This window comes from Nerophis lumbriciformis, linkage group LG01 (assembly GCF_033978685.3).
Source record: "Nerophis lumbriciformis linkage group LG01, RoL_Nlum_v2.1, whole genome shotgun sequence".
NCBI lineage: Eukaryota > Metazoa > Chordata > Actinopteri > Syngnathiformes > Syngnathidae > Nerophis > Nerophis lumbriciformis.
In genome coordinates, this window is record NC_084548.2 from 22,850,109 (window position 1) to 22,862,513 (window position 12,405).

Sequence of the window (12,405 nt, forward strand, 5' to 3'; positions counted from 1 at the left end):
GAGAAGCTGAGAGGATTTAAAAAATTGGCATTTCTGTAAATATTCATCTTTGCACTTGGTGAGAGATTTAGCGCATTTAGATTTAGATTCAACATTTAGATTTAGTTTTAACATTTAGATTTATCCAAGTGGAGGACCTTCGGTCTTGTTCACGAGTGAGGGAAGAGTATATCATGAGATCAACAGGCGGATCGGTGTTGGCATCTGTCCTGATGTGGGCCCTGCATTGGTCTGTTGTGGTGAAAAAAGAGCTGAGCAGGAAGGCAAAGCTCTAAATTTACCGGTGGATCTATGTTCCCATCCTCAATATGGTGATAATCTTTGGGTTGTGATTGAAAGGACAAGATCACGGGTACAAGCGGCCAAAACAAGTTTCCTCGGTCGGATGGCGGGGCTCTCTCTTAGAGATGCTGTGAGAAGCTCTGTCATTCAGGTGGAGCTCAGAGTAAAACCTTTGCTCCTCCACATCGAGTGGACCCAGATGAGGTGTTTCGGGCATCTGGTCAGAATGTCCCCCAGACGCCTCCCAGGGGAGGTGTTTAGGGCACCTCTGACTGGTAGGAGGCCATGAGGAAGACCCAGGACACGTTGGAGAGACTTTGTCTCACAGCTGGCTTGGGAATGTCTTTGGATCCCCCAGGACAGGGGTCGGCAACCCGCGGCTCCGGAGCCGCATGCGGCTCTTTGATCACTCTGATGCGGCTCAGCTGCATACTTGCTGACCCCCCCGATTTTCCCGGGAGACTTCCGGATTTCAGTGCCTCCCGCAGAAAACTCCCGGGATTAATATCCTCCGATTTTCACCCTTACAATAATAATAAGTGCGTGCCATGATGGTCCAGCATTTAGCGCCCTCTACAATCTGTATAAACAGCGTGCCAGCCCAGCCTCTCGTTGTATGCATCTTCTGTTTGCTCACGTAAGTGACAGCAGGCATACTTGGTCAACAGCCACACATGTTACACCGACGGTGGCCATATAAAACAACTTTAACACTCTTACTAATAATGCGCCACACTTTGAACCAAAACCAAACAAGAATGACAAACACATTTTGGGAGAACATCTGCACCTTAACACAACAAAAACACAACAGAACAAATACCCAGAATCCCATGCAGCCCTGACTCTTCCGGGCTACATTATACACCCCTGCTACTACCAAACCCCACCCCCACCCCAACCCTGCTCCCTCACACATCAACCCCCCCTCCGTGCGTCGGTTTAGGTGGGCGGGGTTTGGTAGCGGGGGTGTATAATGTAGCCCGGAAGAGTTAGGGCTGCATGGGATTCTGGGTATTTGTTCTGTTATGTTTATTTTTGTGTTATGGTGCAGATGTTCTCCCGAAATGTGTTTGTCATTCTTGTTTGGTGTGGGTTCACAGTGTGGCGCATTATTAGTAAGAGTGTTAAAGTTTTTTTATACCGCCGCCGTCAGTGTAACCTGTGTGATTGTTGACCAAGTATGCCTTGCTGTCACTTACGTGAGCAAGCAGAAGCCCCATACAACGTGTGGCCGGGCTGGCACACTGGTTGTAGTGGGCGCTAAATGCTGTACCATCACGGCATGTTCGAGAGAATAGTTGCCCTGAAATTTGTTGTCCGCTGGAAAAATTGGGAGGGTGACGCTGTCAACCGCCATTCATATAAAACTTGCAGGCCGCACTAACATTCACTTTTCATATTAAGGTGTGGGCCACGTGTCTGAGACCCTTGGTTTATACATAGCACAAAGCAAAAAAAAAACTTTGTATGCAGTGTTATTTCATTTTAAATTTCAAAAGATTTTTTTGGCTCCCATTGTTTTCTTTAATTTGTGAAACTGGTCAAAATGGCTCTTTGACTGGTAAAGGTTGCCGACCCCTGCTCCAGGAGGAGCTGGACAAAGTAGCTGGGGTGAGGGAAGTCTGGGCTCCTAGACTGCTGCCCGCGCGAGCCATATTCAGATAAGTGGAAGAAGATGGATGGATGGATTTATATTGAATGTTTATATTTACATTTATTATTTACAGTATACATAACATTAAGAATCAACATTTAATTCAAACTTAAATGTGATGAAAATGTGCTAAATGTGAGCTAAATGTAAGAACTATATCTGGTACTATACTATATGAGGAGGGCTCAGGTCTCCTCTCTTCTCTACCTCAAAGACCACGTGAAAGCCAGTTTCTTCCATGTTAGGCTCGCTTTCTTAGAGTCCAGTTGTATGTGACGTCATGACGCTAACATCGACTACTGGACAGTAATTTCGGTTGTCATTCCTTCCAGACAACCCTTATGTTATGTGTGAATTATGATATATTGCTCCATAAATGTACAGCTTGTTTTGCCAATTTTCCTTGCTTCTGACATGGCTGGATAGAGAAGTCCTCGCTTTTTCATGATCTCCAGGGGAATCTAATTCGTGATGAAAAAAGTGGATCATTTTAATTCTCTACCGCTTGCCAAAATAGTAGATTTGTTCTTGAATACAACAAGTTTTGCCACAATGGGTCTGGGCTTGTCTTTTACACCTTTGGGTTCCCTGATCCGATCTGGCAAGGTTTAAACTTTTTTTTGCCAGCTGCTCTGTAACTTGGTAAGTCTTCTTTTTTATCTCGTACACACAAATTATTATGTTTGCTTGCATATTCTGACTCTGCAAGTCCAAAATGCTTTCTTAGATTTTGTACTGCTGTATTGGAGCTCTGTGGTTCATTGTTTGAGATTATTAACCTCTAATCTGTGTTGCTTTCACTTGTTTAAAGATGTTGGCCATGGAACTCCAGAGATACCTTGCATTTTTTAGCAAGCAAACACTCAACCTCTTCCACGCTTGCCCTTGATAATTTTTTTTGGGGGGGGTGCATTTTTTTAATAATATGCAATAGGACTCCAAACTGTCAATTGTCTCTTGCACAAACGATTCCAGTTTGTTTTCAAGTAAACATTACAAATTAAGCTGGGAAATTTTGATTTAAAGAGGGGTTTTGGCCTTTACGAGGTCTCATCTCAGCCATGACAGTAGGAAAATATGTTTGACAGTAGGATTTTTTTAATTGTAAAAAAATCTTATATATTACACATATTATAAAGGTGCAATAGTTTGCACCTTTTGTCTTGTGCATGTGCCTCACAATACAAAGGTCCTGGGTTCGATCCCCGGGCTCGGGGTCTTTCTATGTGGAGTTTGCATGTTCTTCCCGTGACTGTATGAGTTCCCTCCGGGTATTCCGGCTTCCTCCCACCTCCAAAGACATGCACCATGGGGATAGGTTGATTTGCAACACTTAATTGGCCCCAGTGAATGAATGTGAGTGTGAATGTTGTCTGTCTATCTGCCCTGCAATGAGGTGGCGACTTGTCCAGGGTGTACCCCCCCTTCCGCCCGTGTGAAGCTGTGCAGCATCCCCATAAGGGACAAGCGGTAGAAATGGATGGATGTTTTACAAGCAACTGTCACTGCCTTTAAGCTTGAAAAAACAAGCCACGGGATCGCCGCCATGGCTGACAATGCACGCAACCTGGAAGTGTCCGTGTGCAAGGTGGGACTGGACTGCACAGCAAGGCTCCGCACAAAATACAAATTGGCCTCGGCGCTTCCCGTGCCAATTTGGTTAGTGGCCTGCTGGGTAGCAGCCCTCTGAAAACATTTCAAAATGCACCTCCATTGTTTTGGATCCTTTTGTCCAGTCATATATTTTGTGACTGCATTGTTCTTGGGAAAAAAATGCTAAAATATTGTCTTGTCTGGTTCTTGTGAAACCGATATTGTGTATTCTCTCGTCTCATTAGCACATCCCTAGGAAGGAATTGATAGCGGGAACGAAGGAACGCAGGAAAATGTCTTTGTTTTTTTGCAACGTTGTGAGACTTTTAAACTATTCAAACTTTTTTTTTTGGAAATATCTGTAAAGGCAATGCAATTTGGTGATTAATTGTATTAGGATTGCTGGCCTCCGTGCCATTCTAATTTTATTCAATCTAATTATCCTTATATTGGGGTTCTTCTGTTTAACTAATGACATTACTTTCTCTCTGCTCTACTCCTTCAGAATCCACACTCAACAAGTCCAGTGAACTCTTCGTCAATGTCTCGTGCAATGTGTCTACAAATGATTCCACATCTTGCTTGCCAGTGGAGGACAGCGTCGGAGATGCAAGTCCATATAAGGCATTTGAGATGTTTTTTATAGCCCTGGTTACTGGATCGTTGAGCCTTGTGACCGTCACGGGAAACATTTTGGTCATGATGTCCATCAAAGTCAATCGCCACTTACAGACTGTTAATAACTATTTTTTGTTCTCGTTGGCCTGTGCTGACCTGATCATTGGCGCGTTCAGCATGAATTTGTACACTGTCTATATCATCGTTGGATACTGGCCCCTCGGGCCTGTGGTTTGTGACCTATGGCTCGCTTTAGATTATGTGGTGTCCAATGCGTCAGTGATGAACCTGTTAATCATTAGTTTTGATCGCTACTTCTGTGTGACTAAGCCCCTCACATACCCTACAAGAAGGACAACGAAGTTGGCAGGGCTGATGATTGCGGCAGCATGGATCTTATCCTTCATCCTTTGGGCCCCTGCAATCTTGTTTTGGCAGTTCATAGTTGAGCAGCGAACAGTGCCACCTGGAGAGTGTTACATTCAGGTATACAAAAGTTTGTCTTTTATTTGGACGTGTCATATACATAATTAAACTTGTCCATCGTTTTTGTCAAATGCATTGTATACTCTCGATACATGTACAGACTGCCTGAATGGATTCTACAGGCATGGTGCATGGATGGAATTGGCATATGACCTCAGGCCCCAGCCTATATCCATCCATCAACCCATCCATCTATCCATTCATTTTCTACCGCTTGTCGCTCTCTGGCTCACGGAGGGCTGGAGTCTATGCCAGCTGTACTCGGGCAGAAGGAGGGTACACCTTGGACAAGTTGCCACTTCATCGCAGGGCCAACACAGATAGACAGACAACCATTCACATTCACACACTAGTGTCAATTTAGTATGGCCAGTCATTCAACATTGAGCAAAACCCAGCAACCGAAATCAACGTTGTTGTTTTAATTACCTTTTTTAAAGCAGTTATTTTTACATACAGTATAAATCAATATTAGGGCAGATACAGTGAGAAACAATAAACACAAATCTACTAAATTAAAAAGGGTTGTGTAACATTGAAGCACATTTATTAGTCATGTTCCTTCGGAAGTACTCCTAGGCTCAACCACCAAGACAAAAGTGCAGACAAGGGACCTCAGGACATGATTGTAGACCTGCACAGGACAAGCAACAAGGAGCGATAAGAGAGTGACCTCGCCAAAATCTACAGAGGGAGTTGCTTTGGTTTTAAGGACTATCAAATCATCAAAACATATTTAGATTAATCATGAAAAATTGCAGGTGATTACTCGCTTGCATAATCAACATTTGCTTAAAGGGGAACATTATCACCAGACCTATGTAAGCGTCAATATATACCTTGATGTTGCAGAAAAAAGACCATATATATTATTAACCGATTTCCGAACTCTAAATGGGTGAATTTTGGCGAATTAAACGCCTTTCTATTATTCGCTCTCGGAGCGATGACGTCACGTTGTGACGTCACACCGGGAAGCAATCCACCATTTTCTCAAACACATTATAAACACCAAGTCAAATCAGCTCTGTTATTTTCCGTTTTTTCGACTGTTTTCCATACCTTGGAGACATCATGCCTCGTCGGTGTGTTGTCCGAGGGTGTAACAACACGAACAGGGACAGATTCAAGTTGCACCAGTGGCCCAAAGATGCGAAAGTGGCAAGAAATTGGACGTTTGTTCCGCACACTTTACCGACGAAAGCTATGAGACAGAGATGGCAAGGATGTGTGAATATCCTGCGACACTCAAAGCAGATGCATTTCCAACTGGACTGGACAGATCAGCTTTCAGGAAAAGAGAGCGGATGAGGGTATGTCTACAGAATATATTAATTGATGAAAATTGGGCTGTCTGCACTCTCAAAGTGCATGTTGTTGCCAAAAGTATTTCATATTCTGTAAACGTAGTTCATAGTTGTTAGTTTCCTTTAATGCCAAACAAACACATACCAATCGTTGGTTAGAAGGCGATCGCCGAATTCGTCCTCGCTTTCTCCCGTGTCGCTGGCTGTCGTGTCGTTTTCGTCGGTTTCGCTTGCATACGGTTCAAACCGATATGGCTCAATAGCTTCAGTTTCTTCTTCAATTTCGTTTTCGCTACCTGCCTCCACACTACAACCATCCGTTTCAATACATGCGTAATCTGTTGAATCGCTTAAGCCGCTGAAATCGGCGTCTGAATCCGAGCTAATGTCGCTATATCTTGCTGATCTATCCGCCATGTTTGTTTGTATTGGCATTACTGTGTGACGTCACAGGAAAATGGACGGGTGTATATAACGATGGTTAAAATCAGGCACTTTGAAGCTTTTTTTAGGGATATTGCGTGATGGGTAAAATTTTGAAAAAAATTCGAAAAATAAAATAAGCCACTGGGCACTGATTTTTAATGGTTTTAACCCTTCTGAAATTTTGATAATGTTCCCCTTTAAGAAAACACCCCCATATTTGTATACACATTTAATTGTATTGTCAGAATGTCACTCAGGAACGTTTTAAATGTTTTACTGGAATATGCAAGTCATTTATTTGCAACAAATTGGTAACACATTTCTCTAAAATTCTTTCAGGCTGTATTTTAGACTAAAATTTGCCAGCGAGCACACCTGTCGGAGTCTCCACACTCATTGTTGTATTGACCTATATGCATTGATCTGATCACTGTATGGCAGTTAGGGTAAAAAGTGTGTTAGGTCAAAATAAATTGCATTATTGATCGAAGTGTGTAGATGATGCGATCATTTTACCTTGAGTTAACTCGATAATGTTGACAGTACACCGGTTTAATTAAGTACTGTGATACTAATAAATTATAAAAGGTACTCTACTGTGTTTGAAAAATATTGGCACTTTTTTTTCTCATCGACAAGTTGGCTTGCTGTGCTGACATTACTGGTAATACTGTATGAGCCGACACGCATGTTAGCCAAAACATACACACACAGTAACTTGGAAGCAGAAACAGCAGGAGAAAGAGGAGTGAGAATTGACATAGTTTGGTTTTAAAAATAGCGATAAAAGTGAAGCTATAAACACGAAGCGCCGCCATGCAAACGGTGCTTTAAAACATACTTAGCTCATGGTTAATATCTCTCTCTCTCTTAGCTACTTCTTAATCACTAACTCTTGCCTCCATGCCGACAAACAAAATACATTTCTTTTAAATATCAATCCTGCAGGATGAGGAATAGCTAAACATGCTTCACAATCGCTACCGCGCCTGAATGTAAACAAATGGGTGGATCTATATAAATATATACTATAACGATACCAGGTACAAGGGCTGTATCTAGTCGATACTACAATGATTTCATCAATATTTTTTAATATGACAAAATCTTTAAATTTTTTGTTCTGGTTTATAAACTCAGGAAATATGTCCTTGGACACAGGAGAACTTACTACTTATTAATTATGACCAATGTATGCATTGCTATAACTACTTGTTACTACCCAAAACTAATATAAAGTTTCCAAAACGACAGAAGAATAAGTGCTTAATACATTTGAACAGAAGTATGGACAGAACATGGTAAAACAGAGAGGAACCAGATTTTTAACAATAAATGAACAAGAAGATTAATAATCCATCCATCCATTTTCTACCGCTTGTCCTATATATTTTTAATACAAAAATACAATCAGAAATGACAATATATTACTGCACACGTCAGCAACCAAATTAAGAGCCTTTTTAACCTGTTTGCTTACTTGTTATACAAAAAAAGAAGTTGTCCAGTAAGTTTGCTATGTTATTTAATCCTAAAATTGTTATTTGATTTCAAAGAGAAAGGTATGTTTAATGTATCATAAGATTTTATGTTAAATAAAGCCAATCATGACTTTTTTTTGTTTTTTCCTTTATTTTGAAAAAAATTCAATACATTTTATTACCAGTATAGGTACTGCTTTGGTCTAATTTTTTAGAAACATGTATACAAAAACTCTCACAGTAATGTCTGATAGATTGCTCATAGTGTTACATCAGACCACCTAAAAAAAACAGAAAGTAATTTTACAATTTGTTTTCCTTAATTAACATGAAAATAATGAATGTGGGATATACAATATTAACTATGAACAATAAAACACTCAATACATCCCTCGTCAGACCACATCCTTGATCGACATATTTTACAATCAAGCAAAATGCAATAAACACTGCAAAATATAAACGCAAAGGGTAAAAAACACACACATACTTACTTTGTTGTAAAAATCTGCTTGTGTTTCTATCTCTGACACCCGCGACTCATGCTGGCTGCTCTATAAACAAACCCTGCCCACTCTGCTTTGTGCTTCATCTGTTGTATTTACAGAAACCACCCTGTGGTGCAGCCTGGGAAAAGCTGGCTCGAATGAGATATACTGTACATCCAAGACGATATAATCTGATACTGTCAGTAGGCCAATCTTTTTATATTCACCTACGTAATCAAATGATGAAAATGCCTCCCGGATATCGACAGCGCCACAGATAACTGCCTCCCTTTAGACCCGCACTATTAATCGTCTCAATGAATATCGAAGGATTCTCCAGGATCAAGGCAGAGATACTGGCAATGATCGCCAATCGTTTTGACCTACTCTGCATGCAGGAAACCCACATCGGCCCTGCACAACACTGAACCATCCTCCCTGGAATGAAACTGGTAGCTATGGATCAGCTGTTTTCAGCAGACCAAACCCCAAACTTGGTGACGCCTGGACCCACACTACAGAAGGGCAAATGGAAACAATCCCAGTTGCCTTCTCAAATGTCTCTATCACATCAGAGACCAACCACCGTAACCCCTTTCATTTACACATAACTACCAGAAGGATCCAAGAGGAGATTCCATAACAGCATTGCAACTTCAATGCCCACAGTGAGAAAAACAACAAAAATGGAGATGAAGTTGAACAATTGCCATCACTGTTAGATCCGCTCTCCATGCAATCACTGTGCCATTTTGCAGAAGGTTCAACCTACAGAAAGCTGACTGGCTGTCATTCCAACAGGACATAGAGCATTCCATATCTAACTATCACCATCTCTCAATAACTACCCCAACTTCATAGACTTTGTAAAAAGGCAAGCCAGACATGACATACCCAGAGGATGCCAGACAAAGTATAATCCCGGGATAGCAGAAACTTCAAGTGACCTGCTGAAAGCCTACCATGAGGTATGTAATAATAACCAATTCTCCTCTACCACCATTGAACTTGGAGAGACCCTGATCAGGGGAAATGATAGAGAACACCAACATGATATATAACAGCAGGAAGGCCTGTTACAATCCACCGTCTTGCGAAGACCACATTACACCACCAATAATCACAACGGCCACAGCAAACTCGATTGCATCACGGTTGGTGGTCAGTGGTTGTAACCAACACCGCTACCGACCCAAAGAAGAACAGCAGTCACACCGTGGTGTCAGGCCAACCACAACCAGTCAGCGCTCTCACCAAACCCTTCTGTCACAATTTAGCAAGCTGGCGGACCCAAAAGCAGACAAGAGAGGCAGATAAAAAGTCCAAAGGGTTTAATTCAGGCAGATGAGGGAGGAGGGAAAGGCGTCGTTGGCTGGAGTGGGGGTGTCTGGCAGGCAGGCAGGTTTAGAGGAGGTCGGCACTAGAGGCAGAGGAAAACAATGGTGAGGCAAGGAACAAGCTACCTGGAGCAAAGGCACAAACAAAAGATCAACAAGATTGTCAAAATTCTGCGAGAACTGGCGAGAAGCGTTACCACTTGGAGTGCTGTGAAACGATCTGGCAGCGTTGTGTGAGGAGGCCAGGGCTTTTGTGGAGTGGAGGTGATTAGCTGATGGCAGGCAGGTGAGTAGGCTGATCAGCGCCAGGTGTGCCAGACTGGGAAGCCAGGAACCCAAACTCCACCCACACATGACCACACCCAGACAGACGACACAGACACACAAGACACTGCAGGGACTGTGACAGTACCTCCCCCTCACGGAACGCCCCCAGGCGATCCACCAGGCTTGTCAGGGTGGTCACGGTGGAATTCCGAGATGAGGGATAGATCCAGTATGAACCGTCGTGGAATCCAGCACCGCTCCTCAGGACCATAGCCTGTCCAGTCCACCAGGTACTGGAACCCCTTACCACGGCGCCGTATGTCCAGCAGCCGCCGGACGGTATATGCAGGGTGGTCATCGATGACAAGGGGGGGTGGGGGGGGGGGGACATCTGGAGGGGAAAGCGGACTGGTCACAACTGGTTTCACCTGAGAGACGTGGAAGATAGGATAGACCTTCAGGTGAGGGGGCAACTTGAGCTTGATAGTAGTTGGGTTGACAATGGCAAGGATTTCATAGGGACCGACAAAACGGGATGACAGCTTCCTGGAATCTGTCTTCAAGTGAAGGTCTTTAGAGGACAGCCACACATGTTGGCCTGCTTGGTATTCCGGGGCAGGGGTCCGGTGGCGGTCAGCAAAGCGCCGGTTTCGTTCCACTGAGCTGAGCAGGGCAGCCCGCGCATCCCTCCACACTTTCCGACGCAGGTGACTTTGGACAGACGGAACAGCGATGTCGGCCTCTTCGGCTGGAAATAGTGGTGGTTGGTAACCCAGAGAACCTTCAAATGGTGACACACCCGTGGCAGCGGAAGACAGGGAATTGTAGGAGTATTCGATCCATGCAAGGTGAGTGCTCCAGGTGAAGGGATTCTTGGCAGTGACACACCTGAGGGTAGCTTCCAGGTCCTGATTTGCCCTTTCTGTTTGCCCGTTAGTCTGGGGATGGTAACCAGATGACAAGCTTACTTTGGCTCCAAAGGCATGACAGAAGGCCTTCCACACCTGGGAGATGAATTGGGGTCCCCGGTCCGAAACGATGTCCAGAGGTATGCCATGGAGCCGGAACACATGGTTCACCATGAGGTCAGCAGTTTCAAGGGCTGAGGGTAGTTTGGGGAGAGACACAAAATGAACTGCCTTAGAAAATCAGGGTGCGGTTGATTCCGGGGTGGCATGCAAAGCGAGATGTGTGGGCCCAAAGGAGGACATCAGAGCGGACAGAATCAGGTACAAAAAGTCTGTTAGCTGGGCAATTACCTTGGTCTGCTTGAGTCTGCTGAGCTCTACGAACCAGCGATTCGATCTCCCATGTCACCGCAGCCACCACACAAGCGGAGGGAAGGATAGGGTCAGGACTGTAAGAAATTTCAGGAGAGTACTGGCGTGAGAGGGCATCTGGTTTAATGTTGCGAGAACCTGGACGGTAAGTTAAGGTGAACCGGAACCGACCAAAGAACAGTGCCCACCGGGCCTGACGAGAGTTGAGCCGCTTGGACGATTGAATGTAGGCGAGGTTCTTGTGATCTGTCCATACGATGAACGGGTGTTCTGCCCCCTCCAGCCAATGCCTCCACTCTTCCAGGGCGAGCTTGACAACGAGCAGTTCTCGATTTCCCACATCGTAGTTGCGCTCAGCAGGTTCCAGGCGGTAGGAGAAGAAAGCACAGGGATGAAGTTTTTGGTCATCGGCTGAGCGCTGGGTCAGGACGGCCCCCACCCCTGAGTCTGAGGCGTCCACCTCCACAATAAATTGTCGAGAACGATCCGGATGAATGAGGACCGGGGCCGTGGTGAAGCGTCTCTTCAATTCCCTGAAAGCAGCTTCAGCCTCTGTAGTCCAAGCGAATCGAGTGGATGTAGACGTCAGCCTTGTGAGGGGTGCAGCTACCTGGCTGTAGTTTCTGATGAAACGGCGGTAGAAGTTGGCAAAACCCAAAAATCGCTGGAGCTCCTTCAACGTAGTAGGTTGAGGCCATTCCTCCACTGCGCGCACCTTCGCAGGGTCTGCTTTCACCTGGCCACTCCCAATTATCAGCCCCAGGAATGAAGTAGAGGTGACATGGAACTCACATTTTTCAGTTTTGCAGTAGAGCCTGTTCTCCAGGAGACGCTGAAGCACCTGCTTGACATGCTCAAGGTGCGCCTCCTTGTTGCGGGAGAAGATCAGGATGTCATCTAGGTAAACGAACACACAGCAGTTTAGAAGGTCACGAAGTACATCGTTTACAAGGGCTTGAAATACTGCTGGTGAATTAGTTAACCCAAAGGGCATGACCAGATACTCAAAATGTCCAAGTGGGGTTTTAAATGCAGTTTTCCACTCATCACCGGCTCTGATACGGATCAAATGATATGCATTACATAGATCTAGCTTGGAGAAAATAGTAGCTCCCTGAAGGGGCTCAAAAGCAGATGCAATCAACGGCAATGGATATTTGTTTTTTATGGTAATGTCATTTAA

General features: G+C 44.3%; 1 protein-coding gene across 1 annotated transcript in view; it reads left to right on the plus strand.

The window, feature by feature from the left end:
• Positions 1 to 12,405, plus strand: part of chrm4a (cholinergic receptor, muscarinic 4a) — a 128,244-nt gene that overhangs the window by 52,936 nt on the left and 62,903 nt on the right. Inside the window, exon 2 of the mRNA XM_061977262.1 lies at positions 4,038 to 4,636. Coding sequence (XP_061833246.1) covers positions 4,038 to 4,636 — 599 coding nt within the window. The remainder of the gene's footprint in view (positions 1 to 4,037; positions 4,637 to 12,405) is intronic.